Genomic DNA, 20,141 nt, shown 5'->3' with positions numbered 1-20,141 from the left:
ACTACCATCTAACGGTGAAAAAAGTAAAACTCAATTTGTGCTGTCATCTACTGAGAGAGCAACGGATTCGGGAGTAACAGTTTGTTGACGGCAAAAAAGCGGTTTTCGTTGGGTTGCTGATGATGATCATCAAACTAGAACCAAGTTTGAAGTCGGCTTTAGTTGGTGTTTTAACTTGTCTTAGTTGACGGTTTGCTCCGTCAGTTCATAACTCAACATATCTCAAGTTACCTAAAGAAAACTTTTTCCCAATTTCCCGGTGTTTTGTTTATTTGCTATCACAACTCTACAACTGACTCAATTGAAATTAATTTTTGGTGATTATTTACTCTTTTCTCTATCATCTTCATTTCTTTTTAATCAATAGCAACTCTTGGTGCATTGGATTCAATTCGGATGACTTCGTTTCTGGTGAATACCCATTGTCGTTCATTGTGCTCACCCTTGGTGCAAAATTTCCAGACAGTCTTCGAAATATAACAACTATACTGTACATATTTCGGACTGTCGACACATTATATTGGATTGTAGCATCAATTTTTCTCTTCCATAACCATGACATGTAAATACAAGTTGTCAACCCAATCATCAACATCAAGTTTTCAAACAGACCGAGACTCGCCAGTTAACGGTCAACAATATGCGTTACAATTTATACCTTTCATGTCCAGTCATTGTTTTAAAAGTAAAGTAAACCTTCCAGGATTGCAGTTAATGTTGAAGTTATTTTATTCTGGACCATCTTCAAGAAAAGGGAAAAGTGCTCACAACCGAGCTCTATTTCAAGCCAATGCCAATCATGGAAACTTCAATGTGATATCCTTTTTACTGTTAACAATTGTCTACTTATGTTTAATAACCAGGCATGTGAATTGTCAACCTAGACTGCCAACAGCAACATCCAATGCTCAACCAAATTATCATCTTCGACCATCGCCATCCTTGACATTGAATCCCAATCATAGGTATCAAAATTACAGTTTACCAGCTCAAAATCAACAGCAACCACCCAAACAACATCATAAACAGCAACCACAACAACCACAGCCACAACAGTCGCAGCAAATAAATGCCAATTACTATCAATATCATCAATCAATACCATGCCGGGACTTACCTGATCCATATGGTTTCCAAAGTCTCCCTTGCTATTGTACCCTAGAACCCAACAATTCAACCCACATCAATTGTGATTCAGTACCTTTTTTCGGTCCCTTCCAAGTTGCCTCTTCCTTATCCTTTCCGACTTACACTGGTCGTCGAGTGTCCAGTTACACTCAACGTCATGCAGGAATTCAAAGTCTACAATCTCAGCTATTCACTGCCAGTGGAGTTAAATTACGTAAACTGGACTTTTCGCACAACCTTTTGCGTCGATTTCACGAAAGGTTTCTTGACGGAATTGAACCTTTTCTGATTGAGATTAATTTTTCTCACAATTTACTTGGTGATACATTGAATCCAATCTTTTCAACCAATGAATTTTACCTTCTCTCCTCATTACAAGTCTTAGATTTATCTTACAATCAACTTCGAGCATTGGATTCCAACATATTTAAAGGTCTTAAAAATTTAACGGTAAGTCACTTATTTTTTATTCTCATTATTTACCATTTTACAATCACCATCACCAATCAAATCATCCAAATCTATTGCTTTTTTGTTACCTGCCATTACCAGTCAAGTGAATCAAAATAGCGCATTTTACAGAGTAAAGAAGCTTTTTCTTTCTCTTCCTTTAACTTATTATCATTTACTTCAATCTAATAATTGATGGGAATTGTAATCATCATCGATTGTCTAAGCTTTTACCCAACTTGTATCTCATATAATCTATATCTATACAATATATAAAGTCAAACTATGAAATTTTTGCGGGAAGATTGTGGGCAAACTAAACGGGTTCTAAAGAAAATTTTCACACAGAATGAAAGCCATGATTAAACTACAATCGCAAAAAATAGTTCGAACTTTCTCGGAATTCAGGTTACTGAGAAATTAGCGTTCAAACAGAGTAGGGGAAAAAATGCAGAATCCGTATCTTTTACTATTGACTTTGGGGGAAAAACTTTTTGGTTATTCAGGTTGATTTTTTATTGTTGGATTAGAAGGATAAGTAAAATCGTCTTTCGAGTAATGAGTTAAGTGAAAAATATGGTACCTTAACTGTACAAAAAGATTCCATTCTGTTCAGCTGTATAACCAGATTTTATTTTATTTTTTAGTTTTTCTCATTGACGATGGTTTTTCATCAAGAATTTGAGTCTTTAAATATGGATTGAATTTATTGTATTTCAGTGAAAAAATTACGATCATTCATGATCAGGGTTCCACTTGTAGTAATAATAATCCCAATAATCCTAATATACTTTGCTTAATCTTAAAATTGTCTTGAGAACAAATTAGAGTTAAATTGAAGCAGCCAGAGAAACAGATTGACAGACTGAAAGGAAAATGATCAAATTTCATCGTCAAAAGTACCGTCACCATTGTATCATCAGTTCAATCTTTTTCCTTTGGATTAATCTTGATCCAGATAAAATGAAAAACCCAAACCTTTTCTCATTTTGGCGCAAGTTTCATTCAACCTTCAATCATGATCCAAAATATACTCTCCGATTCCCATGGCGTAACCAAACAATCATGATCTTCCCATGAAAAGGTCACAATAAATATAATAGCAAATCTCTGGTTTATAGAAGAGCCATCTTCACTTCAAACTAAAACCAATCGTAAGCTCTGAAAAAAGGTCTCAAGAAAGCAATAACATATTTATACAAAAATACATCAAAAGCATGTTAATCATCATTTGATAAAACAATAACCCAAACTAAAAACCAACATTTTATCAATTTAAACATTTCGCATAGGATTAACCCTTAAACCTCTTTGATTAACTGAATATCAGCCTCATCAGGCTCATCATCATCATTCATCCTCATCTTAGCCTTGTTCTGTCAGCGATTTTTTGCCCATTTTAACTCATCAATTTAAGCTCTTTGTTTGTACATGATTCTTGTTTGCTTGATAAATTAAACAAGTTCAATTCTCCCTCCATTTTTTGACAACTTGTAACCATTTTGTAAGATAACCTTTTTTGTTCACCAGTTTACCTTGACAAATGTTTTCTTGTTAAAGTTGATTATAATCAGCATCATCATAACCATCATTAACTGTCAATTGTCACAAAGGTTAAAATGAAAAGTGAGTCCCAAAATAAGGCTAAAGAGAGAGAAGCAAAAAAAAAGAAGAGGAACAACAATAATTACATGATTCTTCTTATTGTTATCATTATCATTATTTGATTGCTACGTCAATTATAGTTCAATTGTCCAGCCAATAAAATGGTTTAGTCTCACTGGGCTCATTTTACACACTTACCCACATCAAGTCTCACCATGATTCAGTCTTTCATTATCATCTTTACCAACCTCACCACCATCACTATTCAGGTCATTCCTATTGCTATCCATTTACTGTTACTTCTGACTTACTCAATTATAATAAGAAGAAAAAAATAAGTCGACTTCCAAGTTGATCAGAATCACATTTTCATTGTTACAATAAAAATTATCAATTGTTTGAACAAAACTTAATATGATCAAGCAAATTGTACCAAGCTTTTCACCCTTTAATTGGAGTGACAAAAGAATAGGAAATTTGTTGGACTAAAAAAAGATGTTAAAGTTCAATAAATTGTTGGATATTTTGTATGAAAAATGGTCTAAATTGCATTGTAAAAATACTTTGTATGCAACAACGAATCTGAACAATTGTCACCTTTTTTAATTGCAATTAATCAAGACGAATCTCTTGATTCACTTATTAATACTCTTCTTGAGACAGTCAATGTTTTTGCAATCAAATTAGCGCAATTTACATTAACTAAAAGCTTATGATTCAATTGTGAAAGTAAAGCTTCGTTTTCCCGAAACTTATTGTGTTAAATCATTGACCATGGATTAACCAGGAAAGTGTTTCTTGTAAATTGATTATACAAGTGAGGATGAGCTTAAGAATCATCTTTAGATTTAATCTCAATTTTTGTTAATCTTTACCAATGCATATCATTTCATTGAAAATTTTGCACCAAAAGAGATTGAAACAAAGCGATTAAGTGAACCTTTCATTGATGTACCAAAACGGTAAACGCACTGTAACTCGATTACAGGTGAAAATGAAGATTGTATTGAAAAGCAAAATGGTTTGAAAGTTGAGATGAGTTGAAAGGAAGTGCTTAAGTTGATTTATGCATAACTCAATTGTTGAGATAATTTTGCTTTTTTCTTGAAAAAACATTTACATTAATGAATACGATGATGGATATGATGATGATTTAAAAGGAATGATCACAGCGTGATTGAGCAGAGGAAATGGCCAATGATAAGACTCAGAGTTATGATAATCATGATAATGACATTTGTTATCAGAAACTTGAAGCTTACCATTTTGGGTTAACCTGAATCAACTGGTCAAGGTTTACTGGTCTTTACACCATCTTTGTGGGTTTCACCGGGTTCATCGTTAATTAAACTGTTTCACCATAAAATGTTCCTACTCTTTTTGACCACTTAAAGTTCACACTGAATTCAGTTGAATATCAATTTATCCAATTTTCGGTTAATGGTTAACCAAAATTCAGGCGTGATAATGTGCTTTTTGGTAATACTTTCAACTCGCATCGGTATCAATGAAATGCGCCAAAAAAATGTTTTCGTCTCTTTGACTGAAAATGTCGACTTTTTATGTAACTCTGATCCATTGTTTGGCTCAGATTGTCACTCATTTTTTTACCTTAAATTCCCACCACTGACAGCATGTCACTTTCATTTTGTTATTGCTTATTTTCATTGTAAAATTTAATGAGATTTTCCTCTTTTCCTCACCAAAAATTGTCTTCTTTTCTCTCTTTACCTTTATTTTTAACCTGTTTATCAGTTGTGCAGTTTTTTCGCCATCTCCAAACAAAAGTAACATCAACTGCTGTTGTTGCTAATTGTTGACTGATTTTTACCTTTCCAAGTATCATTGTCATGCTTTCTTAATTTTCAATGTACTTTCCATCCACATCATTCACACCTTCAATTCTTGAACCGTTTTCCTCTCAACTTTTTCTTCTCCTTTTTTTTCAACAAAAAAACCAATTCCTATTATAGTTCAATGATAGCAGTATTGATCTTTACACACAAAAGACCCAAATCATTGAGAATAACTTTCGTTTCATTTTTACTTTAAATTAATCAAATTTGCTCATCAATAGTTAATTTCCTTTATTCATTGTCCAATTTCATCAGTTTTCATCACTTGCAACTGCTAACCGGTGAATTTAAATTTTCAGCCCACAATTTCCGTTGAAAGTTTCATGCAAACCCATCGATTTAGGAAATGAAATGAACATTTTTTCAACTTGAATGAAATAATTAAGTTGAATCAAAAGGTTTCATCAATTCATTTCTGGTTCACTCTTTTATCTGGTTTTACAGTTTTTTCACAGAATCAGAAACACTTAAGATACTTAAATTGAATAATGTGATTCACAAGATTTGAAGAAAGGATAAAACTTAATCACAAGTTTCAACAAAATTTCAATATCATGACAATGTAACAACAGATTAATCTGAATAAACATTGAGAGCTTAAATGGGCGAATTTAAATCTTTAAAAATTACCAAATTAACTCGATAGAATTACTTTTAAACCTTGAATCTTGAATTGAATATTGAATCTCATTGTTTCAGAATTTGAATGAAACATTTTCAGATTATCGGCTTCATTATCATGAGTCAAAATTGATTCAAAGGTTTGATGAAGCTTGATTATGAAGGTTAATCCAATAAGAAAATGTTTCATTGCAAATTCATTATAAAAATAATTTGCTCAAAACTCATAAACTTAACCAATCACGCACAGGTTATACCATTTGATTATGTATATCAATGGACCTTTATGGCCTTTTAAATTGGTGTTAATTGAAGTTATACCTAAAGAGGTGGATTTACATTGAGCTAAATTGTTACCTTGAAATCACGAATCTCAATTATAAAAATGTTATTCTAATGATTAACTTTTTTCCTTTCCTTGTGATTTCAATTAATATCAACCGGGCACCCTTATGATAATGATCATGGTAATGCAAACCTTTTCTTTCCCTTTCTTTACTGTTACTCTGTCTGTGTTTCATGATAATTCATGATAATCGGGTTTGTTGCCCTTAATAATAATAATAAAAAACTACTTCAATTGTAAAAGACAGATTTAATCATAATCAGTTAGGAGTGTAAAATCATTTCTTGCATTCTTTGGTAATAAATCATTGTAATCCGTTTCTCTTTTTTTCAATCATTTACAAAATCAATTTAGTGCTAATTTAATTTGATATCCATCCTTGAAGTTCAACCAAATTACCTTTAAGTTAATCACTTAATTCTCATCAATTAATTGTTGAGCTAACTTTATAGCCAATTGATCGCTTTAACAGCATAATTGCAAGTGAATATTTGATTTATCAATTACAAAAATCGGATCCAACTCAAACAATCAAGAAGTGTTGATAAATCTGTTGATTTTACTCGAGCTAAATCAGCTTTAATCAACAAATTCAAGTTTTTGTCAATTTCTTGTTACAATAAAGACTTTCGATCGATATTTTTGATGATTTGTTACCAGGTTAGCATGAGCTCTGGTTCAAGAATTAGAAATGAGAAAGGTCATCAAATAGTGACTTAAGGAAAGGTCAAAATATGTATTAATCTGAAAAACCAGATGATCTCAACTCTTGTCCAAGGAAACTTGCAATCTTTTGATGAAACTTTAGTCACTTTCTTGGTCGTTGCTTTCTGAAGATCACTTGTCTGGACAAATCACAATTAATGAACCAATAAGTTAGATGATCCTTTTACTTTTGTAAGATCTGTAAACCCGAGAATTTCATTGAAAAATCTGTAATTTCTGTCTGATTTTTTACTCTTTCTGTCTACAGTTTGTTTCAAAATTTTCATTGTTTCATCTGCCAACTTCCTATTTGGCTTCTGTTTAGGGAAGTATTGAATCACTTTGAATTAAATCTGGTATCAAAAGTTAATTTAACCTTTCAATCACCGTTACTTTCATCGGTAATCTATTCAATTTTATTGTCAACAGCTAACAGCTTAACCAGCTAATTAAACTGAAATATTGAAATTAGCAATTCCAATGAAAATGAGGCGATTCGCTAAGTAAACTATGAAACTCAATATCAAATGTGAAATGTAAAAATAGATCAATAATTTAGCTAATTACAGATGTAATTTAATAGCTATTGGATTAATGTTTTGTTATGCTTGTTACCATGTTGCATGTATCATTTTCATTAATGATGACAATATTGATTACTTTGAACAATGTTTTATTGTTCAATAGCAATTTACAGTTTACTGAAAAAAGAAAGCAAATCTAATTTAAGATATTCAAATCAATAATCTGATTCTGTTAATCTGAAGCTCTTTTTTATTGACAATTGGCGTGACAAATGAAAAATAGTAATTTAATCCGTTTTGATTAAAACTCGAATACAATTGACTTTACTGTTCACTTTCCATTGTTAATAAGACTCTTATTAATGAGTCTAAAAATATCATTTTAATCACAACTTGAAACTCTCAATGAAAAAGCTCTTTAATTAAAGCTCATCAATAGGAATACAATATATCAACATAATTAGAGTTGCATTAAACTCTTGCATTGTTAACAATCTAATTTTGATATTTATATTGTTTCATGCTAATTGGCTATTAGTCTCAACCATAAGATTCATTTCACGATTGTTTCACCGCAACCACAATGATAAAAGCCAAATTAAAATCACATTTAGCCGCAATTCAATTTCATTCAATCACAAAAACTAATCACTCATCATTAAACTCATCAAATTCAAGACCAAAGTCCATGTCAAAAACAAAGTCCATCAGCATTTGGACTTCGATTAAGTTGAGAGTGAAGATAAATTTCACTTGGAAAAATCACTTTTGTCTTTGGCTTTGGTCAATGTTTAATGATTGTTTTAATTGTTGGCTTTTCGAAGCGGTTTGAAGCAAAAATTTGATCAACTGATTGGACTTGTATTTACGTATTTAAGATGTTAAATTTTTGACCATTCAAGTGACCTTTAAGTGTGAATGTGTTTGTTTGTTTGTGAATTACAAGTGAATCTCATGGTAAAATAATGAAGATGGGAAAAGAAGAAGAAGAAGACAAAAAAAAAGAAGAAAAAGAGATAAAGATGGTCAAATGAGAATGGCCATTCATGCTGACCTCATTCTTTCAGGTTCTCTCTTGATTCTCTCTCTACAATTTTGTTTTACTTTGGATCATAATCTTTGTAAATTGAACAAAAGAAATGGTCCATTCAAGGTGCTTCAAGTTAGCTGATAAAAGGTCAACTCAACTCTTCTTTTTCACCATTCATTTACCTGGTCACTACTTCCTGTTTACTGACACACAACCAGCAACATTATCATTATCATCGTCATCGTCATCATCCACCTTCATAATGACCATCTCATGCCTTTTACCTTTAATGTTGACATTTTTCTCTTCACCATCTTTTCCTAAAATAATTATTCGAGCAACCTTTTACCTGGTTATAATCCATTTCCATGTTTGTATGTTTCTTGTGATTCTTGAACTTCATCTGAAATCTATTTCCTGACGTTTCTCAACAAATGAATATGACTATTGAAACATTCACTAATTGCTCCATTGCCGTTTAAGGATAATCAGAGTTTTTTAACTTTAAATTATTACAAATGTTGACATGAAAAATTGAATGAACACAATTTACCCTTCAAAGTTTAATAACTGATCCATGAAGCCATTGATTAACTAAACAATTATCATGATACCTAAGACAGGTTTACTGAGCAATTAGATTTATTAATGATCCAACTTAAGCAAGCAAACATTTCAAGTTTACCTTAAAAAAAACTTAAACTTGAAACTTTTCCAAAACAATGTCAGTTCTTTGTCTTGATTATCAATATAATTATGAAAAATTAATATTCTTCCGAACAGAATAATCGGAATTGAACAAAATCTAAAGTCGACAAAAAGGTAACCAATCGAAGTAAATTGATTCATTAAGAAAGGAAATATTTCGAAATATTCATTTCATGATGGCTTAATCTGACATTTCCAAAGTTCTGAAAGAAGGAGAATCGACAATTACTTCAACAATCGTCTCAATTGATGAATCAAAGTCTGGAAAAAATTGATAAGAACTATCGAAGAATGAGTAAAAAATTGAGAAATACGAAAATTCTTATCATGAAAAGGTTTGATTTATTAGTACTTTAAGAATTTGAAATTGCAACAAAACTTTTGAAACTTATTGTCATGTTTCGATTTGAAAAAGAAAATGATTTTGAAAATTTTATTCCATATTTGATGATATCAGCGAATCTCTCCAATGTGAATAAACATTATGCATTGAGCTTATATTGTTGTGGGAAGTGGCAAAAGGTAAACATGCATTTATTCATTAATATTGATTAATAATAAGGTAAAAGTTGATATCATGATATTATCGAGTTCATTGATTATTTACATGTTGAATATTTATCTTGACGTAAACTTGTTATAGCTGAATATAAAATGAAGTTAGACGAGAAGAAACTTGAATCCAAAATAAACTCTCTTCACGGTTATTATTTTATCATCACTTCCATCATGATAATCATCATCTTGCAAATGATTATCAATCATTTGCTGAACCATTTCTGCATTTCTTCTGAAACTTGGTGAAAAAAGCAAGACAGAAAAGCAGTAAAAAGAGAGAAAATAAGTTTACTCAACTTTACCATTATCCCTTTCACCAGCACCTTACTGTCCATTTCAACCTACTCAATGGTCACTAGTTTTCTTGACCTTGAGAAAAGTAAGTAAAGAGGGGAAAAAATCAATCGAATCTTCACAGTTGAACCCTAATCTTGAAATCACATTAAGCCAACCATAACTGATTTAATATCTGTTAACTTTTTTCTTGCTCGCTTGACCAAAAGCATTATCATAACAATTAACAAGACCAATATGGTTGAGCAAAAGCTGAATGTTCATTGGAATGGATGGAAAACATTTCATTCAACTTTTTCTTTTCAGTTTACATTCAGTTTCTTTTATTGTAACTTTCCAACTGGCGAATATTGAATTTTTGGTCGAAACTGCGGTCATTTAGTTGACCATTTTGAATCAATTTTGTATTCATTTTCATGATACGTGACATTGGCAATGAAAATGACGAGTATAATGAAGATGATGACCTTTTACTTACTTCCTGAGATTCACTCTTGAATAGTTGTATTGACGGTTTGATGGTCCGGATAATTGGTTATTAAAAGGTTGTAACCTGTGTTTGCCAAAAAAGGGTAAAATATGGTTGAACTGATTATCAAGATGAATATTTTTAACTGAAGTTAACTGTAATTTTTGCAAATTTCAAGTCGTTATCATGATGTTGGAAAGGCAACAATCAAGTGAAACAAGAACTGTTGGTGAAGAAAATAATGAGAAAAGATTCTCTTTTCTTCGCGTTAATGGTTTCAACCAGAGTTGATTGAATGTTAATGATAACGTGAATAATATCATGTTGAAATGTGTATCTTTATTCAAGGTTTAAGGTTAATCTTACTTGGTTAACATTTGATCCATCATGAAGTGGATCCATTTTGGCGCTTTTCAAGCGGACAACTTTACCGTTTTTGTATGCATAATTAAAGGGCAACAAGCGTTGTGATTGCCTTTTTATCCGAAATTTTACGCTGTTCGTTGATAATCATGATTCAAATTGATTGCGAGTGACAGCCTATTGCTAGGTGCAAAATTTTGAACCTCATCAAGCTTGACATTATTAACAGTATCAACGGTGTTTTATCACTTTTTTGGTTCGTTTATTGTTTCAGTTGTTTCGTAAGTTTTCCAGCTTTTTTTATGGAAAGATGAATGACTTTATGATGTCAGGAAATGTATCTTGCAATTGCAGCAAATGTGACAGATTGAACAGTGAAAATGATGATATCGAAATAACATTAAATTGACAGTTTGAATATTTCTTTGAGTCAACTTATTAATCGTGTTGACATTAATTTCCGTCATTCTGTGATTACTTCGCCAGAATAATGGTTTAACTTTGCTAATGTTGAATTGATTACAGTTGATTCCTGCTCAACGTAAAAATGTGAGTTAAACTTCTAGTAAATCCCAGCAAGATGGCGTTCTTTTTACCTAGGCACCTTAAAAGCTGTCGATTGGTCGATCCACCAAGAATATGCATCAAGCGAGAATCTGCTGTATTTCGAATATTATTTTAGCAAAAAATCGCTTTGATCAACTCGCAATCGCTATTATTATCAACTAACTGTCGGATGACTAAAGTAAAGATGGAAGTTAACGTTTTAACAATATCAATGGCTATCAGTAACTTTGACAAGTAATATATTGATATAGACATTGATAACTTTACATGAGACAAGAGATTATGCATTGGCATAAAATCTGTTGAAATGAAAAGCTCTGACTATCGATAACTTTCCCTGTCCAACTCTGGACTAAAGATTTATTTAAACAGCTAAACATTTCTAAATTTAGACTCGAAGCTGAGTTGATTCATTGATTTATTTTGCCTTATAACTGTGACAACAGATTACATTTGAAACAATTTATCATTGTCAAAAGTTGCAACTAAAGATGTCTAAACTTTTCATTTCAAGTTTCATCTTGAAGGATAACATAAGATTATCACATTATTATTGCAACAACGATTTGTATTGATGGTTATTCTGATTATTAAAGTTGATTTGATTCTTATGGACAGTTTATTCAACTTGAAATGATCTTTGGTCACTGAAAGGTGCACAAAATTCGAGTCGACTCAATGTAAACATTCGAACCTTTTTGGCCTATTTTGTATTGAAATTTATGAACTACATTTTAACTCTTTTAACAAATGCATTTCAATAATTATTCACTGCTAATATTGACTAAAGTATCTCATTAGTGGGCTAATTATGTAAATCTCAAGAGGATGAAACTTTGAATAATACCGATTATAAAATGTGTTGCGTTTTTTTCAAGATAAATTGCCTTTGCGTTTACTTTTTTGAATTAATTTCTTAACAATTATTCAACTAAATTATCTCAATCATAAACATGTAAAATGAAGTTTCAAAATATCACATTATCATGAAATTGTTGCCCTGAAAGTGTATTAAAAACCAGACAAGACTACCTAATGAGTTTAATGTTATCAATTGTTTATTACCTTATTGTGATCAATGATAATTTCAATGTTGATAAAAGGACAATGGTTCAGGAAAATTAATTAATATGAAACTATTCTCATCCCTGGTTTCATCCCAGCCAGATAACATGAAAAAAATGTATCACTTGTCATGTATTTATTGCATGAATAAATGAGTGGTAAATGAAACAATTAACTGAATGCTGCAAAAATCAAATGCAGTTGATGAAGCATTAAAAAGTGTAACAAAAACTTCTTTCACTGAATAAAATGTTGATATCAGTATGGTGAATGTGCTTCAAACTCAGATTAATTAATTTAATTAATGATTTAAACTTGGCTCACAAGATGAATCTATCAAATCCTTGATTGGACAATTTACAGATTCAAAGATTGTAAGGCTATTCAGAGGAATTGCAAAGGGATTTCATTCATTTAAAAAACTATTTAATATTAATTTGATGAGATAAAGTGATCAAGTAAAAGCTCGTCAATTCAATGGTCAGCATTTCATGTGCATTTCATGATTACGTAAAACTCACAAAAGTCTATTTGAGTTAGTCTTGGAAATGTGATCTTATTTGATTAGCAAAGTTTTACGTTAAATTTGAAGTCAATTTTGATAAGTGCTGGATTCAATGGTTGGGTAAATTTTCACTCTTAAGTGATTGATTTATTAATACGCCAATGTAATTGTAACATTTTTCAAAAGATCCATTGTTTCATTATCCACTTGTTTTTTGAGTAATAACATGAAAGTGTCAAATTCTCATGATGCTTCATTTCTGGGAATCATCTTTGGTACAAAACGATATTCTGTTTCTTTTCGAAAATTCTGTCAAATTTATAAATCATTTATCAATTCTTGATATCTCGTGATTGAATCACAACTCGAGTGTGTTTTGAAGTTGAGACTCGATATCAACAGTTCATTTTGATAAACTTAAAAGTTGACAAAAAAGTTGACTTTCAAGAAAGTTTACCTTTTAATAAGCATATTATAGCCTTTAAATGCTATTAATATTTTCGCTAAAAATTGATTTGAAAAAATGATCGATTGAAAGGATAAACTTTTTAAGCAATAAAAACTTTATCTTTTCAGTTGATCATGAAGCAGTGAATGTGCCATAATAAAAATTGCAAATAAAGATGAAAAATTCATAAACGAATAGCATTTGTGAATAAAACTGTGAATTTGAAGTAAAGTGCAATAACTCGATGAGACTGAATTGTACCTTTGCAAGTTGCAATTGTATTACTGGGCAAAGCTTTAAAGTCATTTGTCGTCGTAAAATTATATCAGTAAAAGTGTTTGTTTTGTTTGTCAACTTTTCAAGTTTCCTTTAGCCTGTCAAATTGAATCCTCATGAAAGTTGTTCCAAGAAGCTGTGAATGTCAATCTTATTCAGATACATGTAGTAGGATTAGAATGTGAAATATTGTCATTGTCTTTCTTGTAATTTCTGTTTTTCTTTACTCAACTTTTCCACCAATATTGAACTTGTTCATCGTAACTTGAAAAAGGTAAACTTGTTGCAATTTTTGCATTTGTGTTGCTAATTTGTCTGAGAATAGGGATTTGAACGTTCTCACGTTAACATTGTTACCTGTGCTATTGAATGATAAATAAGATCATGCTGCTTCTTCCACCAGGTTAACCTGAATTGTAGGAGTCTTTTTCCCTCTCTTACTCTTTACCTTCCTTAAAAGCCAATTGTTGCCTTTTGTTATTAGTTCATCAACAAAAATGAAGACGATGAAGATGATACACTTGAAACGTGTTTTCCTGTTGCTCATTTTGTACTCATCTATTAGTTATAATATCAAATGAAAAAGGAGAAGCATCATCATCATCATCAGAAAAATGTTTATCATTATTGTTATTTGATAAGATTGCTTCTGATGAGATGAGCAACATTTCTTGTTATTTAACAATCATTTTTACCATTCATTTCAATCATTACAAAGCTGCTTAAACCAACAGTTGATTTAAAATTTTTCCCAATTTACTTTATTGGCTGTTTTAGTTTCAATGACAACTCAACTCTTTATCTCTTAATGATACTTCATTGAGATTGTTGTTAAATCATCATTCATCTTTACAATTAACCAGAATATCCAACTGTGATTTATTGTCTCAGTTGATCGTCTTTTTTTCAGGTTAATTTTCATGCTTTATCAGTACATTTCCTCAATATATGCTCAATATTAGGTGAACTTTTTTTTGCCATTTTTTCACTTCTTTGCAAATCAATTGGCCAATTTATTTGTAGAGTCACAGTTGATCGTTTGAGAAAAATTCATTTCTATGTTAATCAGCTTTGTCTTTATGCTTTTTAGTTTGTTGGTTTGATTTTGATCCATTGAGGCGAATTGAATTCATTTAATTTGGTTATTTTACTGGAACCAAGAAAATTTGGTGAAAAAATAATATTCTGAAGCAAAGAAAAAAGCAGCTCCTGAAACTGAATCAAAATGAATTTGAGGAGGAAAAAAAGTTAACTCCAAATCAATGATAAATTGATTTTCTGGTAAATATAAAAAAATACACATTTGATTGAATTCACTTTTCCGTATCTCATGAGCTTCTAAAAATATGTTTTTGTATCACTTGATTGAATTCATCATGATTAGTGGTCATCAGGTTGTCCAGTAAAACACTTCAAGCTTCGTTAAACCGGATAATTTTCAATGAAGGACCAGAAAAAAAGAGTATCACAAAAAAAGTGGAAAGTTTGGGTTAAACTTGTCATATCGATCCATAAGGTTTGACGAAACCTGAAAACCTTTACTTGCTATTTTAATCAAAAAGTTACACTTTATTCACTTTTCAATATCTGTTATCAATCGCAACAATTACAAATGTAAATCTTTACTGTTGATCTTAACTCAACATTTAAATTAGACCAAGTAAAGGTCATTTTTATTTAGTCAAAACTAATTAAAATTGATTCAAGTTGACCTTAAGTGGTTAAGAGTAAATCAGATTTAGCTGTTTTTACAGTTAATTATGACATTCGGTTAAATTGTTTGCTGTTAATTGTAAGGTTAAACTCTATTAATGAACAAAAATACAAATTTCTCTTTAATCATTACGATTACAAGAATAAATTGTAACTGTAAATGTAAAATCCAATAAAGGGTAAAGATGTTAATGGCCATTTTCAATGTACAATGTTTAAAGTGCATTATTGCGAGCGATTAAAAGGATGAAATTAGCAAGATTAAAAGTTAAAACAAAGATGATGATTAAAACCAAACCCTTTTAATTCATTGAAACAATAATCTAAATTCATGTTTTCCTCCCTCTCATGTTTATAATAAACCATAACAATTATCATCATTATCACCATCATCATTTTCACTCTGTAAGAGCTTATAACTTATTCATTTTCTTGTTTTCTTTTCTTGTTCATTAAATTATCCAACAGCAATTAAATCTAAATGGTAACCAGTTTAAAGACGTACCTTATCCATCTTTATCTCAACTGCGTACCCTTAAGGTACTTGGCTTGGCATCTAATCGTCTAACGGAACTGACAGCCGATGATTTACCAAAATCTCTGTCCAACTCTTTGAGAACTCTTAACTTGACTGATAATCGATTGACCAACCTTTTACCTGGTTCTTTATCCCACCTAACCCAGTTGACTGAGCTTTACCTTGGCCATAACCAGTTGACCCATTTACGGCCCAATGCAATGGAAGGTTTAAATTTTCTGGAAATTCTTGATCTTTCATCAAACTTGCTGGACAATGTACCAATTGAAACACTGAATGGTCTTCGAAAATTGCGCAAACTGTATCTTGGCTCTAATCTGATTGAGATTCTGGAAAAGGATGGACTTGGTTTGGGTGATTTACCTTCCCTTGAATACTTGGATTTATCACGAAATAATCTGGTTTCTCTTGGTGATCATCATGTTTTCACTGGTTTACCTCGACTTCGAACCCTCGACTTGTCCTACAACTCTCTTCGTAAGCTGGATCTTTCAGAGGAACAGTTGTTTGCTCCATTAACTAAACTGGAAACTCTTGATTTAACAGATAATTCACTTGAATCATTTCCAGTTCATCTAATGTATCCACTTACTTCTTTGAGGAAATTATTTCTCGATTACAATCGGATAACTGAATTAACCGAAGAATCGGTTCTCTCGATTGGTTCCTCTCTTGATGAATTATCAATGGCATACAACAGGTTAACATATTTACCCAGTTACCTCGCTTCAAAGAGTAAAAATCTTCGCCTTTTAAACCTTCATGGCAATGGTATTGCTTCTGTCAGTCAAGACCTTTTTGATCCCATTGCTGAAGCCATTCTAGGCCTAGACTTGGGTCTTAATCAACTGACTCAGTTACCCAGGTTAACCTTTCCTCGTCTTATGATACTTAACCTTGCCAGCAATGAATTGTCAACCCTTGAACCTGATACACTTATTGACCTTCCTTCACTGCGACACTGTAATTTATCTCACAACCTGTTTAGTTCACTTTCACCATCTCTTTTCACTCGAAACACTCATCTTGAAGTAATTGATTTGTCTGCCAATTTAATTGAAAAACTGGACGAAGGTACATTTACCAATGGATCAAGCTTTACCATAATCAATTTGTCCAAAAATAGAATCAAAGAGATCTCATTGGGAGCCTTTCAAGGGCTCTATCGACTCCATAAATTGGATCTTTCTTACAATGAACTTTCAACTCTCAAGCCAGGCACTTTTAATGAAACACCTTCACTAAAGACTCTCAAGTTGTCCTTTAACCGGTTAACTTCATTGAAGGGCGAATACTTTACTCCTAGAACTCGCATTGAAACTCTCGACTTGTCGGACAATTCCATTTCTTACCTTTATCCAAACAGTTTTACTGGTCATCGTCAGTTAAAGACACTGGACTTGTCTCGAAATAAACTCTCCTATTTTCCAGCAGAGATACTCGCTGGTCTACGACACTTGACTAGCATCAATTTATCAAGCAACAAAATTGCTTCTCTGGACTCTTCTGATTTCGCTAATATGCCTTTCTTAAGATCTCTTGACCTTTCCTTTAACGGATTAACCTACATTGGACCCAATTCATTTTCAAATTCAACCCTACTTTATACCCTTGATTTGTCTGGCAATGCAATTGCCTCACTTGATAGAGCAACTTTTAAAGGTTTAACTCGATTAAGGTTAGACTTGTCAGACAATCGGCTCAACTATTTGCCCAGTGAAATGTTTTCACGATCATACCTTTCACGACTGGAAACGATTAACCTTTCACATAACAATTTCACCATTTTCCCTCTGGAATCTCTTTCACATCAATATTTAAATTTACAATCGATTGACCTTTCATACAATAGTTTAACCACTCTTCCATCCAATGTTAATTTAATGGTAAACATTAAATCACTCGATGTTTCCAATAATCCCTTGACTCCAGAGGCTGTAACTTCACTCTTGTCTGAACCCAAAAGCATAAGGAATCTCAATGTTGCCTTTACTGGTCTAAACAGTTTACCTTCAATCATGGAAACTCCATTCTTACAAAGCCTCAACATTAGCGGAAATAATATAACCCATTTAAAGTCATCAACTCTTCAAAAAACTGCTCTCCTTGAAACATTTGATCTTTCCCGTAATGAACTCACTTCGCTGGGTAACTTGATAAATGGCCTTAAAACTGCAACCAGCGATTTACGAGCACTTTATCTTAATGGCAATCCTTTATCTTCTATTCGTAAAGATGATTTCAAAGAATTCAAATCATTGGAAATTTTGGACATTTCCAATTTAACGGCTCTTTCAAGCTTGGATTGTAGCTCATTGGTTTCACTGGTTAATCTAAGAACTCTTTACATGTATGGTTATCCTTCGCTCGAAAGTTTATCTATTCAAGAGTGTCTCGCTCATCTGTCAACTAAACTTGATCGTCTTGGTGTTGAAGTAAAGGAAGACCATCTTCAGGGTCACCTTCAAAAGGCCTTTTCCCCTCGTTTAAATGAGATTCTCATTACGGGTAGCAAGTTGACTTCACTCTCACCCAGCTGCTTGAATGGACTCAAAAGTTCAACCCTTAGTCTAACTCTTACAGATACCTCGGTATCCCTTATACCAAGTAACTTGTTCAGTCCTCTTCCAATGTCTACTCGAATCGATTTTACTCTCTCATCAAATGAAATTTCTTCACTGAATGGTAAATTCCTCGATTCTTTGGACATTAAACCAGTCAACATGAAAATTTACGGTCTTCCTGCCAACCCAATTGTATGTGACTGCAGTCTTGAACCATTGTATAAATGGTTAGCTGAGAAAATGTCTCGTCTTAATTGGTTCCAAAATGAACTGCCTATTGATTCAATAGACAAGTTAACCTGTTCTGGACCCGAATCTTTGAGAGGCTATCGTCTAATTGAGCTTACACCAGAAGATTTAACATGTGGTGATATATTGAGTGAATCATCTGTAGATTCATCATCAATCTCATCTTCATCCTCTTCATCTTCATCTTCAATTACATCAACAACTGAAATCATCTCTGAACCAGTTACACTGGCCACACCAGTTACACCAAGGAAACAACCAAATTCAAACAAAAAACCAGAAATTATTTTCCAATCAACCCGTAAACCTAACCACCATTCATCTTCATCATCAGTCAATTTACGAGGAATGATTAAACCTCGAACTCACGATCCAACCCATCGACGAACTGCACTAACCAAAGTGGACACAATGATTATTGGAATAGCAGCCGGGGTTATTGCCTTTGTCTGCATACTGATACTCATAATTTGCGTCATTCGAGCACGATCACCGTCAACAATGCCACTCGATACAGCCTACAACACCGCTTACCATGGTCTTGCCGGAGCTGGTGGCTTATCAGCAGCAGCTACTTTAAGAGCTCCTAACGCCTGTACATGTCTTAAGTCAATGACTTGTGGTTCATGTTATGTACCAGGAATCACCAACTCCAACAGTAATGGAACCCTTCGCCCAAGTCTCACCTACTATGGTAATGAGACTCTTCGTCCTGTGCCAATTAAAATGCTCTCATCCACTGGTACACTTGGTCGTGGAGGTAAAGCACCCAGTTATTACATCTCATACCCAGAAATGGATACGGACGGGCACAAGTGAATCAACAAATCAATAAATGAACAAATTTGTTAATCTACATTAATTTACTCCTTTTTGTACGCTCACGCACCATTACTTCTTATAGCTTCTAGTTCGAAGCCATTAAGAAGTAAAATTATTTTTGTTGACTGTCAAACAAAATTGAATTAGCAAAAATTTTAAATTGAAACAATTTTCTAGTTTAAATCCTCAAATCATCTAAACTTCGTCATTTCCATCAAAGACTTTTTCTAAATTTTTTTCGTTTCAAAATATTTTGTATAAAGACTAATTCTGGGAATGGAAACATATTAATAAATTGTAATATATTCGTTTTGTTTTTCACTGTTGTTAACAAAAAATTAACCATTGCTTTTAACAAAAAGCATTGGTAATACATTACTATTAAACTTGAAAATGAAGCTTAAAAATCTATGTCTAAAGCTTAAAGATCCTTGTATAAAGTCAATGTAACAAATTTTGTGTCAAACTGAGTGGATCCTGTGAAAAATTTTATTCAAATACAACCACAAAAATAGGAAATTTCATTTTAGAATTCAGATCTCTGAGAAATTCGTGAAAATAGAGCCTGAGGAAAAAATGCAAAATCCATATTCTATAACACTGAGTGAAGGCGAATACTTTGGTTGATGGTTCACTTTTGAATTAGGAGTAAATGTAGAACTTTATCCTTCGAGTGAAAGACTAAAGAGTTTGATACAAAATCTGGTGCTTAACGTTCTAACGCCTTAGTTCTTTAC

The 20,141-nt window shown here is 32.2% G+C and overlaps 1 protein-coding gene across 1 annotated transcript; it reads left to right on the top strand.

Annotated features, from left to right (window-relative positions):
- The first annotated feature begins 66 nt into the window (after nt 1-66).
- Nucleotides 67-19,811, top strand: LOC107371214 (uncharacterized). Its single transcript, XM_015939231.3, has 2 exons — nt 67-1,578; nt 15,700-19,811. The coding sequence occupies exons 1-2, from the start codon at nt 556-558 to the stop codon at nt 19,399-19,401; spliced, it is 4,725 nt and encodes a 1,574-aa protein (XP_015794717.2). The 5' UTR covers nt 67-555; the 3' UTR covers nt 19,402-19,811.
- The last annotated feature ends 330 nt before the right edge of the window (nt 19,812-20,141 follow it).

Source organism: Tetranychus urticae, chromosome 2, assembly GCF_039701765.1.
Source record: "Tetranychus urticae isolate SD_2017Ah chromosome 2, NJAU_TeUrti_SD_1.0, whole genome shotgun sequence".
NCBI classification, from domain to species: Eukaryota; Metazoa; Arthropoda; class Arachnida; order Trombidiformes; family Tetranychidae; genus Tetranychus; species Tetranychus urticae.
Note: the sequence above shows the minus strand (reverse complement) of the source record. Positions and strands in the feature narration are given on the sequence as shown.

What these genes read in the sequence shown, in the direction of transcription:
- LOC107371214 (XM_015939231.3), top strand. Translation starts at nt 556, where the DNA reads ATGACATGTAAATACAAGTTGTCAACCCAATCATCAACATCAAGTTTT. An exon ending in AAGGTCTTAAAAATTTAACG is followed by an intron (nt 1,579 to 15,699) that starts GTAAGTCACTTA and finishes ATTATCCAACAG; the next exon opens with CAATTAAATCTAAATGGTAA.